The 20065-nt window shown below is 36.3% G+C and overlaps 1 protein-coding gene across 1 annotated transcript; it reads left to right on the top strand.

Annotated features, from left to right (window-relative positions):
• Positions 1–736: 736 nt before the first annotated feature.
• On the top strand, positions 737–19063 carry LOC141297372 (Fc receptor-like protein 3). Its single transcript, XM_073827840.1, has 17 exons — positions 737–869; positions 2622–2707; positions 10217–10373; positions 11533–11703; positions 12543–12824; positions 13284–13526; positions 14692–14956; positions 15172–15443; positions 15516–15650; positions 15845–16015; positions 16950–17231; positions 17397–17639; positions 17722–17847; positions 18172–18273; positions 18612–18668; positions 18772–18897; positions 19017–19063. The coding sequence occupies exons 1-17, from the start codon at positions 737–739 to the stop codon at positions 19061–19063; spliced, it is 2898 nt and encodes a 965-aa protein (XP_073683941.1).
• Positions 19064–20065: the final 1002 nt, after the last annotated feature.

Raw genomic sequence — 20065 nt, 5'->3', positions numbered from 1 at the left:
CCCTGGAAAACCAGGAAAGATCATTTTAAAAACTATCATTTACACATTATAAGTATGTAGTGAATATATATTTGTTCACAGTAATAGATGGAATAAACTATAATGTTGTAATTTTACTGTAATTTTATTCTTATAATTACATGTTTATTATTATAATAGTGAATAGTCTCTATTATTATTTTTATTTTTTATTTAGTTTTTGTTTTGTTTTGGGCACTCTTAAAATTCCTCAAGATTAAAATATCTCTGAAGTACATTCCCATTCATATTTACATTTTTTAGCCCAACAGGGTGACTAGGAGCATGAAATTGTCCAGCTATGACTACCTGTCACACAGGATTATAAATATGAGGAACACAAAGCATTAATTTCCTTTATTAGTCCATCACAAGGTGTAAAACCAAAGAATATAGTTCTCATGTGCAGAACAACATTGCTGAGCTTCACAAATTAGAAAGTGGCTGTAAAAAAAAAATAACTTTTTCCACCATCAGGGCAATAATTATTGTTCTAATCAACAAAAAATGTAACACATCTATGCCTGGAAGAAGACTATATTGTCTATATGTCTATATTGTCATAATGCATGGTGAAGATGAGAGTTTGAGTGGCCAAAGACTCACAAAGATCACAGCTGGAGAACTTATTTAGATACATGGCATTGTGAATTCTCTCAGATTACAACAGATTAAAAAAAAAAATCTAAACCTGACTGTGTCTATTAGAAATCTTATAATGGGTCGTGGTTGGACGTTCCATCAGGACAATGATCTAAAACAAACCCAAAAATGTGTCATTAAGGACAAAATGAACCTTCTGCCATGGCCGTCCCAGTACCCTGACCTGAACCCTACAGAAAATGAGTTAGGTGAACTGAAGAGGAGCTGGGAATCTGAAGGATCTATAGTTATTCTGTATGAAATAATGGTTTCTGATCTCTTGCCAGGTGTTTTCCAAACTCATCGGGCATTATAGGACAGACCAGGGCTTAAAAACGGAAAAAAAAAATCCATTCGGTTCACTCCGAGCAGAATCGATATTATAACGTTTCTGTTCTTGCGTTCCTCATTAAACAATACGTTCCGAGAACGGTTTTCTAGAAAAAATACCGGTTAATAACGTTATTTTATTGCACAGCACGATAGATAGATAGATAGATAGATAGATAGATAGATAGATAGATAGATAGATAGATAGATAGATAGATAGATAGATAGATAGATAGATAGATAGATAGATAGATAGATAGATAGATAGTGTGTGCCTTTTAATAACATGTTTGGCATTATGTTTACAAATGATTAAACCAAATTCCGTGTTCGTGTCATTTGAACTTCTTGTCTTTAAAACCGAAAGTAAACGAGACCAGGGTTTGAAAATTAGCGCGGTCCGAAGTAAGGTGTTAAAAAAAAATTGTGCTATATTAACACCCTCAAATGCACTACATATAGCCAAAGTCCTTTTAAGAATGGTAAAATGGTAAGATGGTATTCTATAGTCTTTGATATAGCCTAGCGTCAGAAGATTTTTTTTTATGAAAGTACAATGTTGCCAGATATTGCTACGAAAAACAAGCAATTACAAAAAGAGAGAAAAAGATATCCGAAATAAGTTCAAAGCTTGTGTTTTTTAAACAAGATTAATATATCAGTAACACTAACGTTCAACTTTCCACTTTATAAACGTCCCAAAGTGTCACACTAAATTGGAAAAATACACGTATAATAGGTGGATCTGGCGGCTGCACACGCGCTCTCACTCAACGCGCTCTCAAGCCCCGTTCACTGCGCTAGCTTCTCGCATCAACATGAATTGCAAACACTCATGTGATATGAGGTGGTTTAAACGGCTTAATAATCATTCAGAGAGCTTGGCATTTTATTTTTGAATATACAAAAATGACCAATGGCCGGACCTCGGTGACCTCATAGCTGGCTACGGCCGTGCCTGGAAACGCGTTACAAATGAGCTAATCGTTTTTTTTTTAAACAATTTTCTTGTTTGATAATACTATAGCGAAATAAGCCCCTTCAAGACCATCCGCTTCACATTCTGACCACAAGGCTTAATCTGCGATAAAAACCTGTTGACTTAATTATTCCTTACCTAATAGCCTATACATAGCCTATTATAGGCTATTTTCACTCAAACAAAAGAGAACTAAAAACAATAGACAATTTTAACTACAAGTTTTAATTAGGCTACAATAACTTAAACCTAAACATACCTTTGTACATGAAACAGCCAGGTGTTTGGTAACCTTAAGCTCGTCGCATCAGAAAGGGCTCTGCTTATGACGTCTGCTTCGCGGGCATTTCACGGTGTATGTATGCGTCACCGTCGCATTTGCGCACACAATTTGAATTCATGTTTTTGGTCTGCCAAATTGATATAATAAAGAGAACGATAAAAATACCGTTATTAACCGGTTAATTTGGAATTTCTGTTTCTGTTTCTGTTCAGAACGATTAAAATTGATTTTGTTTTCGTTTTTGTTCCTGTTCCTGTTTAATGTCATTTGTTTTCGTTTTTCGTTTTCGTTCCTTAAACCGGTTCAGAGCCCTGGGACAGACCAACGTGATTTCATGATAATTCCTCATCTCAGTCGTCCTTGTAACAGAATACTTCGCCACCCCCGATCCAGCAGCTTTACTCACCAGCATCGCAACATGGACCCAGTCATCAGCTTCGTCCTCAGGACACAAGGTAATCGGCCCCCTCGAGGACCATATCCAGGATTTTCTGGACATTATTCACCACTCTGATTTCCTGGACTGTGCATTCATAGACTTATTTTGCCATGGACTCAATGAACCACTGAAATCAATACTCATACTTCGTGGTCCTTGAGGGTCACTCTGTGAACTTTTGAACTATGCTCTGTTCCGAGGACGACCGAGATGAGGATCCAAATGCTACCTTTATTGAGCAGCTTGTAGTCAGGACAGGCAGGGTCAAACACCAGCAATCAGGAACATACAGAGCAAGGCAAAAGCGTAATCCGATAAGACAGGCGATGGTCAAAATCCAAGAGGGCAGTCCAAAGTAGCAAAAGAAACAAAACAATGAAACTAGGGAAAACTATGGCTATGACTTAAGAAACAAAACAGAACTATGGCAAAGGCTAGAAAAAACAACACAGCAAGGAAACCAGGAAAACGCTTGGTAGAGTTCGCAAGAGCAAAACAATACTTCGCAACCTCCTGCTTGGCATGGCCTTCTTTATATGGCTGCCAAACAGGAAGTAACCAGAGAAGCAGCAGAGGGAGCAGTAACAGTCTGTACTGAGTAAGGGCTCCCTCTGCTGACCTGGTGTTACACATGTAATATTAACTTCGTTTGCCGTGGTGGGACACAAAAGGCAATTTCTCTGTGCTGAGACTAACAATGAAACCATAAAATACAGCGACATTGCTGTGTATCAAAGGTAAAAAATATATATATAAATACTGTTCAGTTTCGCACGAAAACTGATCGTTTCGTGTCTTAGGACATCAATGTATCGTCACGAGCCGCAGGGTGAAATTTGGATTTGTCTGTGCATGTTTTTTTTTTTTTTACTTTCAAAGGTTTGGTGCCCATCTACTGCCATTAAATCACTAACAGACTGCAGCGGTTTGAGTTAAAAATCTTTGTTTGTGTTCTGCTGAAGAAACAAAGTCACCTACATCTTGGATGCCCTGGGGGGAAGCAGATAAACATCGAATTTTCATTTTTGGGTGAACTATCCCTTTAATGTAATCGAGTTTACAGACTGCCTCCAAAACTTTCGTCCATCATAATAAATGTGGATCAGGTTCGATTTTCTGCGTTTCTGCATCCTTAACAAGCATTTTAACAAGCATAAGAAAACCGAAAAAAAACATAAAATTTCAGACCGTGCGTGCAATGACCTTTAACCTGCAACAAAACCAATAATAAACCCCATCATGTTTGACTTATCTTTTCCACCGGATAACAACAACTTCTATCTGCAGAAATGTGCTGATCTAAGCTTCTGTTACTATTAAACTCTACAAGGTAAACTTCACTTTTTTTAGTCGTGTGGATGTACTTTTTTAAATTATTATTTCAGTCACTAGAGATGATACATTAACGGAATACAGTACAACTGTGAAGCATGCATATTAGCATGACTTTTATTGTTCAAGTTTTTATTGTTGTCACCACAGTCTTACTATGTGCAATGAGCACATAATAAGACTTTTGTGATTCTGGAGAGTCCTATTTATAAACAGTTCCTTTTAAACATATTGTGTAGCTGATGCTTTGTTAAAGGGGTCATCACATGAAAAACTAACTTTTACATGTTATTTGAACATATAATCTTTAGTAATATCACCTTTTTAAAATCAGGTCATTCTCAGCTTCTTGTCGGTGTGATGAAACAGTTGATTGGCATGAGCATCTTACCTTTAACCCGCCCTCACCGAGCTGAAACAGTCCAACTCTGATCGCCATTGTGTCGACTCAGGTGCAGAGGAAGACTCTCTAATTGAGCGATTGAGGTGTTCTGTTGTTGGATGTAATAATGAACATAGCAGTCGCCATTTACTCCCAACATCTGAGCTGCTGAAGATGCAGAGGATTAACGTTACTTCCGTTTTTAAAAGGAAAGCACCAATCCTGATCTACATGTGCATCTATGTTCGTGTGAGTCATTCATGATGCAGCTTCACCCACAGCAGAAGTGAGTATAAGGGTTTTTTTATGCATCTTAGCAAATGGCCTTTCTTAATAATGTGCTTGTTGGCAAGTTTCTCCGATAAATTCAGCTAAATGCAGCTAAAGTAAACATTACAGCTCCTAATTCCACAGCAGAGAGGGGCGGGGCGAGCAGAGCTGATTTTTTACAGAGCTGATTTTGACAAGGTAAAAGGGTGGGGTTTTTTTTACACTACTATTGAGAATTTTTAACCAAAGTATATTATAGACTTTTCATTAAGACCCTAAAGAATCATGAGAACTTGTGGAAAATGGGCATCTGATGACCCCTTTAAAACATTCTTTCAGTGTCACAGTACAAGCAAATAAATCAAGACATTTTACTGCAGTCATTCAGGTTTTACATGTCAGTTATTAAGTATGTTGCATCTTGAAACACAATTCTGCTGCAATACATAAATTTTTAGGGCCCGAGCCCAAAAGGGCCCTATTGTTCTTCTAAGGATTCATCTTTTTTTTTTTTTTTTTTTTCAACCTTCCGGGCACTTATGGGGGCCTTAACATACTCAAAATTTTTTGAAAATATGCACACCGTCGTCCGGACGCCACAGAGGCTGGGACCCGGGCGTGGTTCAGAGCCTCTACAGCGCCCCCTGGAACACAGTTTGAAAACTTGATGTACTGCGCACACATACTTGCACGTATTGATCAACACGGTCTCACCCCAAGTCGTCACATATTGACGTTTGGTCAGGACCCCTTGGCGTCGCATTTTGACGCTTAAGGTACCCCTTTAGCGTAGTTTTTTGGCGTGAAGGGTCCTCCACTGTTTTCACTTGTTTGTCTTACTGGTTTACATGCATTTGTAAAAATGTAAACAATTTTATATAAATTTATACTTTGACTGGAGCACCTAAACCCACCCCTACCCTAAACCTACCCACTTCTGAACAATACAAAGCACAGGCAAATATAAGTACAGTCACATGTATTTATTGCAAAAACTGACCATAAACAAGCAGTAAAAACGCATTACAAACAAGTCGTGTTGCATTCCAAGTCTTCTGAAGCCATACGATATCTTTATGCGAAGAAGAAAGTAAAACATAAGGTTTTAATCGCTAAAAATTATCCCACTTCATTAACGTGCTCACATTCTTATTCAAAAAATACGCCCGAGCATTAGCATGACGTAATCGGTCACGAGACACACAAGAGTCAATAGAATTTCACAACCAAGGCTGACGTAATGCTTCTGCTGTCTGGCGGCATTTTTTGAATTTGCGCACGGACTGCGGCAAACAGGATGAGCTTTACAGCGGACGGAGAGACGGCGATCGCGTCTGTTCCTCTCACAAATCAGTCGTTTTGCCTCAGAAGACTTGGAATATTCATATTTTTTCAATAAATTGTGACTGTAGTTGTATCTGCCTGTTTTATCTGTGTTTTATTGACAAATGGTTAGGTTTATGGGCAGGGGTTGGGTTATGTGCTCGTAAATGTGTAAATAGTGTAATATAAATAAAACTGTTGTGACTGTTTGCATTGAAAAATCACACCTCAATACATATGCAATAATGGCAATATTATTACCCAATATATCATTTAATCATGACGATAAAATTCACAGTGCCTTTCGCGTCAGCTTATTGACGCCAAGGGTTTCTTATTTAAAGCAGTGGAGGACCCTGCACATCCAAAAATGACGCTGAAGGGGTACCCTGTGGGTCAAAATGCGACGCCAAAGGGTCCTGACCAAACGTCAATATGTGACGACTTGGGGTGAGACCGTGTTGTATTGATATGAAACTCGGTACACATATAGATCTCACTGAGCCGAACAACTTGTGTGCTCTATGTCATAGGCTCCACCCAACAGGAAGTGAGATATTTAGGGCTGTTTAAAAAGTTCATGCTCTGGAATTTAATGTACTCCTCCCAGGATTTCCATGGGATTGTCACCAAACTCGGCCAGCATGATCACAAGACATTGGGGACGCTAAATTGCGAGGGGATTTTTGATATCTCGAACGGTTTGGCCGTGGCAAGGCGACAAAATTATGGCGAGAAATGAGAAGCAGGAAGTGTCTAATAACTGTTGCACACATTGCCTGATTCTGATGCAACTTCACCAGTTTGTTCTTTGTATGATGCCGATTACATAAACGTGACTATTATGAGTCAAAGTTACAGCGCCACCAACTGGTAGCAGGAAGTGAGTCATTTTCAAAATGCTTTGAAATCAGCCTCTTAATTTTACTCGATTTTCTTCAAACTTCATCAAAATAATGTCAAAACACAGCCGATGAGAATATGTAAAGGGGTCGATGATAAATCAAATGCTGTTGCCATGGCAACATGTCAAACTTTAAAATTAGGTTCATGTCTTTTCGAGGCAGATAACATGCTTAGAATTTCATGAAACTCAACACACACATCAATATTAATGATAGTTAGACACTGGCAAAAGACCATAAATGGGCGTGGAGCAGACACTCTATAGCGCCATCTTTTGACAAAAGTTGGGGGGTTAGTTTTTCCTACAGTCACCAAACTCTGTACATATATTGTTCTCATCAATCTGGACAACTTTCTAAATTAAACTCATTAGCTAAGATGAACAGGCGCCGGCTATTTTGATTTGAATGTGGATTTTTGGAAAAAATCAGGCTGTAAACAAATTCACATTCCTACTAAGAAGAACAAGCTGTTCACACCAAACTTTTTTAACATGAAGAGAAGATTCTGAAGATGCTAAAGTGCGAGCGGATTTGGAATATCTTGAACGGTGTTGACGTGAGCGTATTTTTTTTTATCTTTAAAGTGCAGCATCCAAACTCTTTAAAACTTTTTTCACACAGAGATCTAATCATTCTGAGCAAGTGCTGTTAATATCAATTTTATACAAGCTTCTATGAATTAAAGAAAATTAAAAAAAGAAATCAGAAACCTGCTCCCACGCTTCCTGAGTGTCTGTCTATGTGTGTGTGTGTGTGTGTGTGTGTGTGTTCAGTCAGAGTGAGAGAGTGCAAGGGGGAGGGGTGAAAGGGAGAGAGGGTGAGAGAGCAGGAGAGAGGGTGATAGAGCAGTGACACATGCTGCAGACCATCTTTGAGGAAGAAATGTACATTGATGTAGTGTAATTACATAAATATGTCTGATCTTTGAGAGTCTTATCTTTGAGAAAATATAAAGGGTCACTAACTCTTTCATTGTTTGTATTTTGAGGACCCGTTCATCGCTGCTCGCAGCTTTAATTACAGTTAGTATGCAGTTAAAAAGAATACTATTGATCCTTTTTTTCACAGCCAATGAATTTACATACTTTTTTATTTTTTAAACACCCTGTTTTTCTAACCGGTGTGTAAAAATGTTGCATATTAATGTTGACTTGTTGAGAACTGTGGGTAGAGGTGACATTATATTGGTTTTTAAATGCTACTGAACAGGAACATATGTTGTCAAAGCATAATTGTGTGTTCAAGTGGTCAAACACAAAAATAGCATTATTAATTCTTAGGAGTCCTTTTGAAAATTGTCTTATGTTTGTGATTTGGCTTAGTGTCAATTGAGAAAAAACTGTAATAAGGATAGAAAAAATATATGTATATTGCTTCTTCTCATGCTTCACTTAAAATGCACCATAAAATTCTTATGTGTTAAGTTTTTACTAACATTTCTCATTCTGCATGAAGTACCAAAGTACCAAAACAAGATCTGAAAACCACTTGTATGAGCTTCTCTTCACACTGCATGTTGTTTATTTACCGTCACAGCACCATCAACTAGACATTCTTAAAATAACTTAGACACATTACTTTCTCAAGTAGTTCCTCTTTCACTCATCTCACAGTTAAATATTGACCCATATCTGATGTAGGCTACAACTTTCTAAGCTGTTTATAAGAAATCAAAAAAATAGTAAATTTCCTCTCATTTGCTACAGTTTTCCATCATGTGTAAGACTGTTCAAATTGTTAAGATAGATTCTTTAAGAGGAACTGAAAGCATAATCGTTAAATTTGTTTTAATGCCTATCCCTTGCCTTTGTGTATAAATATTATACTCTGTTCACAGATACAAATATATCCATCAAACTCAACACCCTCAGTGTCAGAGATTATATTAGATGTAGACAGACATGAGCTGTTCTATTTTAGTTCAGTGGCACTAACCAGTGTGAGTTGAGCAGCAGTTGTTCGCTTTATTTCAGTAAATGTGTAAAACAGCTTATACTGGCATTACAATAAAGAGCCATCAAAATATTGTTTCATTTACCTTGTTCATTGAACACACCAGTATGTAACCTTTTTTTATAATAGCAAATGTTGAAATTAATACTGAATGAGTCATGCAACATTTCTGTAGAAAACGTTAGTCTGTGTAACAGTTTTCTGAAAACATGTTACCAGATTAGCAACATTATTAAAAGATTTTCTGTAACACATAAAGTGCATTTGTATGTCTTTAATCTGTCATGGTGTTTCTAAAGATCTGGCTGCAGGTTTCAGGAAGTCTTGAGGCTTTAGCACAGTCTGTGTCTTTAACGTTTGTCATCATTCAGTAAGTATGGACCTCAGTCAACTTCCTCTTGTGCTCTGTGAGTATTATTTTCTCTCATTGTATTTCAGTGGATGATAACTGTTAGCATATTATGTAAATGATTGAGTGTTTAAGTGTTCCTCGATTCATGTCTTTTCTTACTGCTCTCAGAGTTTCAAATCCAGCTATAGTTCATGATATATGAGTGAAACATGAGTTTGAGATGTAGTTAGTGCTTTTTGTCAAAGAGAAATTAACTTTGGTCAGTCATTCAGTTTTGTGATTTGTAATGGTGCTGAATTGTTTCTATTATAGTCACTACTGCACATTAAGTAAGAGTTTCTGTTTGTGATCAGGGTTGTTGGCTTGAAGTTTCAGTAAAGTTTATCTGGACTCACAAAGAGTCAGCCACACAATATCTTAACATTTTTCTTAAATATTTTAACCAGATCATCAGCTGTACTCATGCAGGCAAATTCTAAGATGCTTAAAATGAACAGTTGGTCTGCCTATTGTTCACACTATAATGAGTTTTTCTGTTTGAGTTTTTAGTGCTTATTTCAACCATCCACTCAGGACACACTGAAAGTGAGTGAATTTGATTAATATATTTCTACACTAACTATTACTTTACTGTTACAAAGCCAAGTGCTTAGTAGTACCTCCAGTACCTCCATTTTTTTTCTTGGTTTGGGGGACAACATACTATAATCTAAATAATTGCTTGCTAGCGGATATATTTATTACCCTCTCTGTCAAATTAAAATATAGAAATATAGAGTAAGAGCTCTGTGGTAGCAAAAGGCAGGAAGGTAGAGGAAACAAAGTGTCTGTTACAAGGACAGGAGGCAGTTGGTTTTGATATTTTATGATGATATCCACTATGCAGACAGGGAGAAGAATACATTCTTCACTGTTGGTGTGGGGCTCTGTATCATGCATCTAAAATAAAGCATATTAGCTCATCAACAGTCAAGTAACTGTGTTTATACAGTAAAAACATAACAGTATTTTCTAATTTTCTTAATTTCAGATCCCAGAGCAGTTTTAAGTGTTTCTCCACAAAAATGGTTGACTAAAGGAGATACAGTGAATTTGATCTGTGAGGTTAACAGCTCCTCTACAGGCTGGACATTCAGCTGGTATACTCTAACTGTTTCATCAGGTAAGATATAATGTGTTTCATGTAACATCTGAATGAACTGGTTTGGTCAAAATATTATAGGAATTAAAAATATTAAAGGTGCCATAGAATGTATTTATACAATATTTAAAATTGTTCTCTGATATCTACATAGAAGGTATATGGCTTAGGTAAGGGCTAAAATTCTCCAGAAACCGTAGGATTTGTCCCTAGAATTAAATGGTCTGTTATTACCTTATTTGGAAGGTTCCTGAATAATAATGAGGAGCTCTGCTCTGATTGGCTGTTTCACAGAGCAGCTTGCTCTCACACAGCAGTAAGGAAACATATGGAGGAAAATATATATTTAATTACGGATCTGGAGCCACTATTAATATGAGGGGCATTGAAACTGCCGTTTTTGAATGCACTATAACTTTTTAGTTTCACTTTTGAGATTGGCGATCGCACGTGCTCTGTGTAAGGTTATATTACATTGGCAGTACTTACCACATTTGACAAGTTTAGATGCTGTCAGCAGTGATCAGGATCTGCAAATCATTCGCCATCATCCGCACAGTCATCTCTCCTTATTCTGTTTATGTGGTAAGTGAAATCTTATGTACTACATGTAACAGGCTAGCGCTAGCAAGAAGCTAACCATGTCCCTTCAGTGGCTCGCCTTATTTTTATTAGAATGCCTTATTTGATTTCCGTTGCTTTCTGAGTACAGACACCAACCCATCCCTGCACTTAACATCTCCTGCACTGCCAGGAACATAACTTTTATTCCCCTGATCTGCCATTTTCGCTATTGTCCTCGCTTTGTTTTTCACAATAGCCTACCTGCAGAACGTCTGATGATTGGGCTATGCAAATGTTGGGGGCATAACTATTATTGATCCCGAGACTATTACGTAATAGTCGCTGTTATGTTGAAATTGACCTATTTTTCAGTGGTCTTTTATATATTTATATAAGAAGGAGGAAACGATGGTGTTTGAGACTCACTGTATGTCATGTTCATGTACTGAACTGTTGTTATTCAACTATGCCAAGGTAAATACAGTTTTCCATTATATGGCACCTTTAAATCAATATGAATACATTGATTATACCAACCAAACAGGTCATTTGTAAGACTCATGTAAAAATAATTAACTAATTTCTTGAGCTAACTGCACATTTTTGCTTTTTAAAGGCAACAAATATCATTATAAGCTGCTCTCAGACAGCAGCAGAGGAGCTGGAGGAAACTGCACTGTCAGTTCTGCTGCTCTAAATCACACAGGAGTTTATGTGTGCCGCGCAAACAGAGAAGAACCAGCCTATAACACAGCCATCAGCAACACACAGTTAATATGGGTCACTGGTGAGTTCAAACTGAATCACAGAATGAATAAGACACTCCAGAAATTTTCCTTGAATGATTTGTCTTGAGCTTGATTTGTCTTGAAATTTAACCTATTATAATACACAGCTACTTTTAAATGGTGTCAGTGGAGAAATATGCTTTTGCTGTCATGTGTAGTTACTGCATCTACTAGAAGAGACTAAATGGACCAAACTAACCAGTAAAACCGTGACAACTAGGTTAGCTGAAAAAATGTCAAATTAATTCTAGGACGGAAAATAGTTATTAAAAAAACTAAAACATAACTGTCGTGGCACAAAAATGTTACTAACATTATAAGTGGACTTTACTAGAAAATAAGCGAATAAGTGTATTAAAAAATACAGTATGACTCCTTTAAAAAAATTATGTTACACATCACACCTTGATTCTAGCAGGGACTTTACCAACAACAATGGACACTCCAGCAAATTATATAGGATAGATTATATGCCCCCAGGTTCACAAACAAGGCTAAAGAATAGTCCCAGACTAAAATGTTAGCCTGATGGGGTTTTTTTTAAGGCACGTTTATAAAAAATTACTTAAATGTCTTAATTGAACTGTGGCCTAACCCTGGCTTGGTTTGAGCCTTGTCTGTGAAACCAAGACACAAACACTTAATCAGTCATTTTACAGTTTGATTAATATCTGTTAGTTGTATATGATGCCCACTAATGTGCATTAGTGCAGATATTAGTACAACAATATATTTTTTCTATAAAGCTGTTTTGAAACATTGTACATTGTGTAAAGTCTTATATAAATAAAACTGACTTGACTTGATTTCCAAATTGTAGCTGTAATTGTCTTCTCAGATGTTTCTACTACAGTTTCTCTGATCATCAGTCCCAGCAGAACTCAACACTTCACATCTGTCTCTCTCTCTCTGAGCTGTGAGGACCAGAGTAACTCTGATAGATGGACAGTGAGAAGATACACAGATAGTTGGGGACTGAAAGATTGTTCATCATCAGTGTGGGGATCACAAACAGGATCTACATGTACAATCAACTCCACCATCCCAGAGGACACTGGAGTGTACTGGTGTCAGTCTGAATCTGGAGAAAACTATCATCCTGTTAATATCACTGTACACTGTGAGTATGTGTTTCTGTGTTTATTAATTTCACTGTCAGTTTACAATCAGTGCATGAAGTAGGTTGATTAAACAAGTGCTAGAAGCAGATAGGAGTATAACCTGTTTCTGATGGATAGAGAGACAGAGCAGGAACCACTTTTACATTATTTTGCTAAACTTGAACTTTCTAACTTCTGAACTTTCTAACTTTTTTTGAGTCAGTTTATGTTATATGCTAAGTTTAATGCAAATTTCAAAGTTTTTTCTGTCGCTCTTGCCAAAATTAACTAGCCCTAGTTGTTCCCTAGACCAGTGCTTCTCAAACCTGTCCTCAGGACCCCTACCACTGCACATTTAGGATGCATCCCTCATTGGACACATCCTATTTTTTTTCTTCTTCTTCTTTTTTACATGACCATCACATTGTTGATATATTCTTATTATTTGCAATCAGCTCATGGTTCCTCTGTTTCTGTAGCTGGTGTGATTCTGGAGAGTCCTGTTCATCCTGTGATTGAAGGAGATACTCTGACTCTACGCTGTTTATATCAGTTTACAACTCCACCAAACCTCAGAGCTGATTTCTATAAAGATGGATCACTCATTCAGAGTCAAACTACTGAGATGAACATCTCTAATGTCTCAAAGTCACATGAGGGTTTCTACTACTGCAAACACCCAGAGAGAGGATCGTCACCCAAGAGCTGGATCTCAGTCAGAAGTGAGAATGTATATCAATAAACACTATTGAAATGTTCCTGTATCGTTTAGAATTTAATTTATATTATATTATGGTTAAGATTGAGTGATTTAGTGTTCCTGGATTCTTTTTTCTTCTTTTCTTGCTGCTCTCAGATATTCAAATTCAGTTCTACATCATGATATATGAGTAAAAGATAAGTTAGAGAGAGGACGTGTGCAGTTAGTGCTGTTTGTGAAGAGAAGAGAACTGAACTGAAAAAGACGCCTGGTCTCATTGTTTCGATGTTTATACGTAACATTTACAAGCACAAAACATACATTTTTGTACATTTTTATTGATGCAAAAACATACAATTTAGATCTCAATGTTTAAAACTTACAAATCGCTATGTATTTTTACATTTTTACCTACCTTTTCTATCATTAAGATATTTGTATCAATGCATTTTTTTAGCTTTAGATTTGTAGACCCCTTAACCTACCCCCAAACCTAAGCCATTTTATAGTGAATATAAAAAGATGTAAAACATAATTGACCGAAATATGCAGCGAAATTACCACTTTAGAAACAATATAGCATTAAAAATACATTTTTATAGTTGCTAATCCCACTCCTACCTCTAAACCTAACCATAACTATTTATGTACAGTATGAGAAAAACATGAGAGACAGATAAGTGCAATCACAATCATTTATTTATTGCAAAAGGGTCAAAAGTGTTTTTGATTTTTTTTTTTATCTTTTTAAATCTTCATTTTTGCATATTCATGTTGCAGACCGTCAGCATCCATACTCATACAGATGCTATTAGCTCTAAATATTATAAGATTACATAAAACACAGTTAATCAGCTTAATGTTCACATTGTAATGATTTTTTGTGTTTTTAGTGCTGATTTCAAACATCTACTTTGGACACACTTTGATTTATATGTATTATCACATATGAGTGATTCTTACAAACAAACTGAGAGTTGAGAAATGAGTGTTACATTTTATTGTAATTATAAATGCACCATTTTAACAAGCTTTTAACAAGAAATATTCATGTGACAGTCCTGAGGTGGGACAAGAAACAAAAATTAAATCAAACTACTGTAATTCAACAGTAAGAGGACAAGATCTTCTGCTGAAGACCTTGCACCACTTATGTTTCTAAATTCTCAGTGACTTTATTTTGACAGATATTCCAACACCAACTCTGACTGTGCTGCCACAGAGTTCATTGTTCACTGGGGACTCATTTACTCTGAGATGTGAGATGTATCAGTCATGGGATGAATGGGAGTTTCTCTGGAGTAAAGACTCAAATACTGAATCTACTGAAGCTGCAGCTAAAACAATCGATTCAGTGAAAGTCTCTGATGGAGGAGAGTACAGGTGCAGAGCACGAAGAGGAGGACATTACACACATTACAGTGAACCAGTAACATTGAAAATATTTGGCAAGTATTTTTGATCACATAATGAACTGCTCTGTAAACACAATGAAAACGATTGATAAGACACTGAATAAGCGATATAAAAGCTATAGAGAACAAAACTTCAGTCTAACATGATTTAGGATGTATGTTTTATAATGAAGTAACTGTTTATACAGTAAAATTATTTTAAAATTATTTCAAAATTATTTTCATTGTGAATTGTTGTCATTGAACAGAAAGACCAAAAGCTAAAGTAACCATCAAACCTGATCAACATGTATTCAGAGGAGAGACAGTCACTCTCAGATGTGACATTGATGACAGTGAAGAAGTCATTAGCTGGCAGTACACCTGGTCTAAAGACAGTTTAGTCAGTGTTTTCAGTAAACTACAGGAACACACATTTTGGTCTGTTACTGAGTCTGAAGCAGGTCAATACTCCTGTGATGGAGAAGAGAGAGGAGGATCACTGAAATCACAACATAGTGATACAGTTACACTGACAGCATCAGGTGAGTTTGATCATCTGTTCATACACACAGACATGATTAACATGTTATTAATTGCAGAATAATCTATTTTAGGTGAAGCCCAGACAGTTTTAAGTGTTTCTCCTCAGAAGTGGTTGACTGAAGGAGATCCAGTGACTCTGATCTGTGAGGTTAATGGCTCCTCTATAGGCTGGACATTCAGCTGGTACACTATAACTATTTTATCAGGTAAATTATAATGTGCTTCATATGGTAACATCTGAATATACTGATTTTATTTAAATAATACAAATATTATTAAATATTATAAAAATATTACTGAGATAGTACTGAATCAATCTAAATTGGTTTACAGCAACAGGTAATTTACAATACTCCTGTAGAAACAACTTGAGGTAACTTTAAATTCTCCTTTTATATAGACTACAGCAAACATTATCAGTTGCTCTCAGACAGCAGCAGAGGAGCTGGAGGAAACTACACTGTCAGTTCTGCTGCTCTAAATCACACAGGAGTTTATGTGTGCAGAGCAGAGAGAGAAAACCCAGTCTATAGCACAACCTACAGCAAAAAACAACCACTATGGGTCACTGGTGAGTTCAAAGTGAGTTAATGAACCATACTTAAATGAGAGTGTTTAAATGCAATATATGACACATATACTTATTCATTTCTACAGGGGTCATATCATGTCAATATCATATCATATAAAATCCAATTCACTAATGTACATAAGTTTCAGAAATAAAAATGTCCCAGTCCATAATATAGCAAATATAGCAACCTCTATAGGCTGAGCACTACACTGATTTTTCCACAGGTAATGGGTGAAGAATCCACATAACAACTTGTCACATTAATAAACAGCAGAATACTTAAAATGTGGCCCAATCAGAGCTTAAAGTTAAAACTTCAGTTTTGTAATTAAGCAATGAGGTAAATTGTGAATAACAAATCTAATTCAACAAAGTAGCTGTAGCATCCTCTACCCTCTACCTGGCCATATGTGCAAACTGATGAGGATCAAGGGAATCTTCAAGCAACCTTTAAAAACTGCTCATTACTAAATAAGTCAAGGCAATTGGCCTAAATTATTTAGTGCTACTAAATAATTTTTAGCCATTTAAATGACTGTAGAAGCTATACTGTAGTTAAAAGACATCTAAAATAAATAAATAAAAAGTGGGTCCCATTTACTCAGCACAGAAAATGAGCAACTGACCCTCTATATTATCAGAGATAGATCATTGATCTCAAAGATTCCCTTCCTGAAATGCACCTTGAGTGATTTAGTTGTTTGGATCTACTTTTACACACTTTTCAGCCAACAACATCAGTGAGATCACTAGAACATGACATTTCCCAGTCTCTACATTTATAACACCCTTGTAGAATCAAGATAGAATCTTTAGAATCTCCAGTTCTTAAACTGTCTTCAATTATTTATTTTATGATTTATTCACTAGAATTTTCATGATTAACTTTATTTTAAAACATTTCCAATTGTAGCTGTAATTGTCTTTCCAGGTGTTTCTCCTCCAGTTTCTCTGATCATCAGTCCCAGCAGATCTCAACACTTCACATTTCTCTCTCTCTCTCTGAGCTGTGAGGACCAGAGTAACTCTGATAGATGGACAGTGAGAAGATACACAGATAGTGGACGACTGGAAGATTGTTCATCATCAGTGTGGGGATCACAAACAGGATCTACATGTACAATCAGCTCCACCATCACATCAGACACTGGAGTGTACTGGTGTCAGTCTGAATCTGGAGAGTACAGTCATCCTGTTAATATCACTGTATACTGTGAGTCTGTGTTTGGTCATTTCACCAGCAGTTTGCATAAAGCAGGTTGATTTTACAAGGGCTGGAAGCATCAGTGGGCAAAAAAATGTCTCAATGGGCATATTACCATATTTCTAATATTATCATAGTATTTGCAACTGGCAAATGTTTTTTCGGTTTCTGTAGCTGATGTGATTCTGGAGAGTCCTGTTCATCCTGTGACTGAAGGAGATGCTCTGACTCTACGTTGTTTATATAAACATTCAACCCCATCATACCTCAGAGCTGATTTCTATAAAGATGGATCACTCATCCAGAGTCAGACTACAGAGATGATCATCTTTAATGTCTCAAAGTCACTTGATGGTTTCTACTACTGCAAACACCCAGAGAGAGGAGAGTCACCCAAGAGCTGGATCTCAGTCACAGGTGAGACTAAGAACAATAAACACTTTTAAAATGTTTCTGTATCATTTACAGTGATAATCAAAATGTAAAATATGTATCTCAGCTTACTCCAGAACATCAAGATCTGAAGATCTCAATCTCATGATAACTGGAGTGACTGCAGGACTGACTGTCACATTTTTGATCATTGTCTTCTCAACCCTGCTGTGGTGCTACAGAAACAACAAAGGTTCATCATCTTACATATTAAAATTCATTGACACATTTGGTCTCTCAATCTGGTAAAACTAGTAGGTTTCTGCGCAATTTTACTGAGTCGAGTACTCCATTTTGTCTATTATGTTTGTATGATACTCATATTTGCTGCATATGTAAAGTGCTCCAAATTAGTCACTTATTTAGTTCTGTTTGAGTTACAGTAGGATTCAGCCTATGAGCAGCAGACAGCAGACAATAAAAACATGTCACTAAAACACTCTGTCTTTCTGAAACATGTACTGTATGCCTGAAGTCAGTTTTAAAACATTTACATAATCATTTTATGTTTGACTAGGTGGAAGATCTCAGTCTCCCTCTAGTGTCAGTCAACAGCAGAACAGCAGTCAGACATCAGAGCAGAACCAGAGTGAAGCGGGAAACAACACACTGCTGTCTGGTCAGTCTTTACCTGTTGGCCATAAATAAATACCTATAAACCTGTACAAGCTGAGAATGAGGACATAACTAAAAAACTAAAGTTTAACATGATATTTGTTTAACTGACATTATAGTTCAGCTGGATGTCATTTTATTATCAAAAATATTTATAACATTTAGATATATTTATTATCTGTAATTCAGAATGTTAATAGCGTCTGAAATATTTACTCCTTAGTGCTGTATATTTTTAAGTCAACCTGAACAGTATTTTTCTGTGGGATTGAAAAGATGTATGATAAAATAATTTAAGAAAATGTACTGTTGCAAACTAATTACGGTATTCATTTATTGCAGGAACTGCTCATATTTATGAGTCTGTTGATGCAATGATTAATAATGACACAATTACAGGTAACTAATGATTTAAATTATGTCATTTAAATTATTTTGTCATATTTTTACTGAATCAGCAGTTATTTTCTAAATATTTTGATTTGACTATTATTGATTGTAGACAGTGTAAGTGGACCTACTGAACACATCTATGCTGAGATTGAACTCACATCTGCAGGTCTGTTAGGGAAAACCAGTATAAATTCTAACACTGTTTACTCTAAACTGACCCTGGTGACCCATCAAGGTGAGTGTCAATAAATGTCTGAAAATTTCATCTGTAAACATCAAGAATTTAATAATTAAATTAAATACTATGTATAACAATTTAAAATATGAATTTTAAATTCATTTCTATATTTTCAGTTGCTGGATCTAAGGATGGGACACAGGGCCGTGCACAGACCTTTTGAGGGGCACGTGCTGAAACTGAAAAAAGTCACACACACACCCCCCCCAACCCCTCCACCACAAAAAAAAAAAAATAATAATAAAATCCTTATATAATAATGAATTAGTATTAATAACTTTTATACAGATAATATATACATATGCACAGTGACCTGATGATTCTCATTCTCATTGTGTAAAGTTTTTTTTTTTTATACAACATTATTACAGTAGTAAACCATGTTTTTCTATGTTTATCCATGTGAAGACGAGCGGGGAGTATACAATACTAGTTTTTTTTGTTTGTTTGTTTGTTTGTTTGTTTTTTAATCTAGCCAGCAAACACATGCATAATGTAATAGCATCGTAAACTTTAACCTACCATGCTGTGTGACCATAGGCTATATAATATGATGAAATGTTAATAAATTACATCATGTAATTTACATGCATCAACACATTCAGCAGATAGCCATAAAATCAAAACAGAAATTTCTAATAATATATTTTACCTAGCTGACAAGAATCAGTCGGTTGCTTGGTGTCAAACTCAAATGCAGTTACACCGCAGGTTTTTGACCAGCGAATGTGTGCAATTTGTCCATCATTAAAACGACGACATCACACCGGTGTGGACCAGAGCCATATGTTTCTCTATGGCTCTGGTGTGGACTGTGGACATGCATTATATGAACCTTTATAGGCCTAGACATACTAGTGTTTATTTCATAAAGACAACGTTGCACTTATTCAAACAACAAGATATTTTACCATTACAAGACGAAGACTGCTTCTGCTCTATGACTCTGACTGATGTGCTGAAACTAATTCTGCGTTCCAGGCAGGTTTTTTAACTGGTAAATCACCTCTTCAAACCACGACTCACGACTTTGTAGCGTTCCAGGCAAGTCACGCCAAACTGCCTGGGCACATTTTTGAATTACTATTATTTTTATATTATTATTAATTTGATTGCAACGTTATATTGTCCCAATCTCTATTTTTCCACCGTGTGCCACTTGCAT

The sequence above is a fragment of the Garra rufa genome, chromosome 1 (assembly GCF_049309525.1).
Source record: "Garra rufa chromosome 1, GarRuf1.0, whole genome shotgun sequence".
Lineage (NCBI taxonomy): Eukaryota > Metazoa > Chordata > Actinopteri > Cypriniformes > Cyprinidae > Garra > Garra rufa.
Note: the sequence above shows the minus strand (reverse complement) of the source record. Positions and strands in the feature narration are given on the sequence as shown.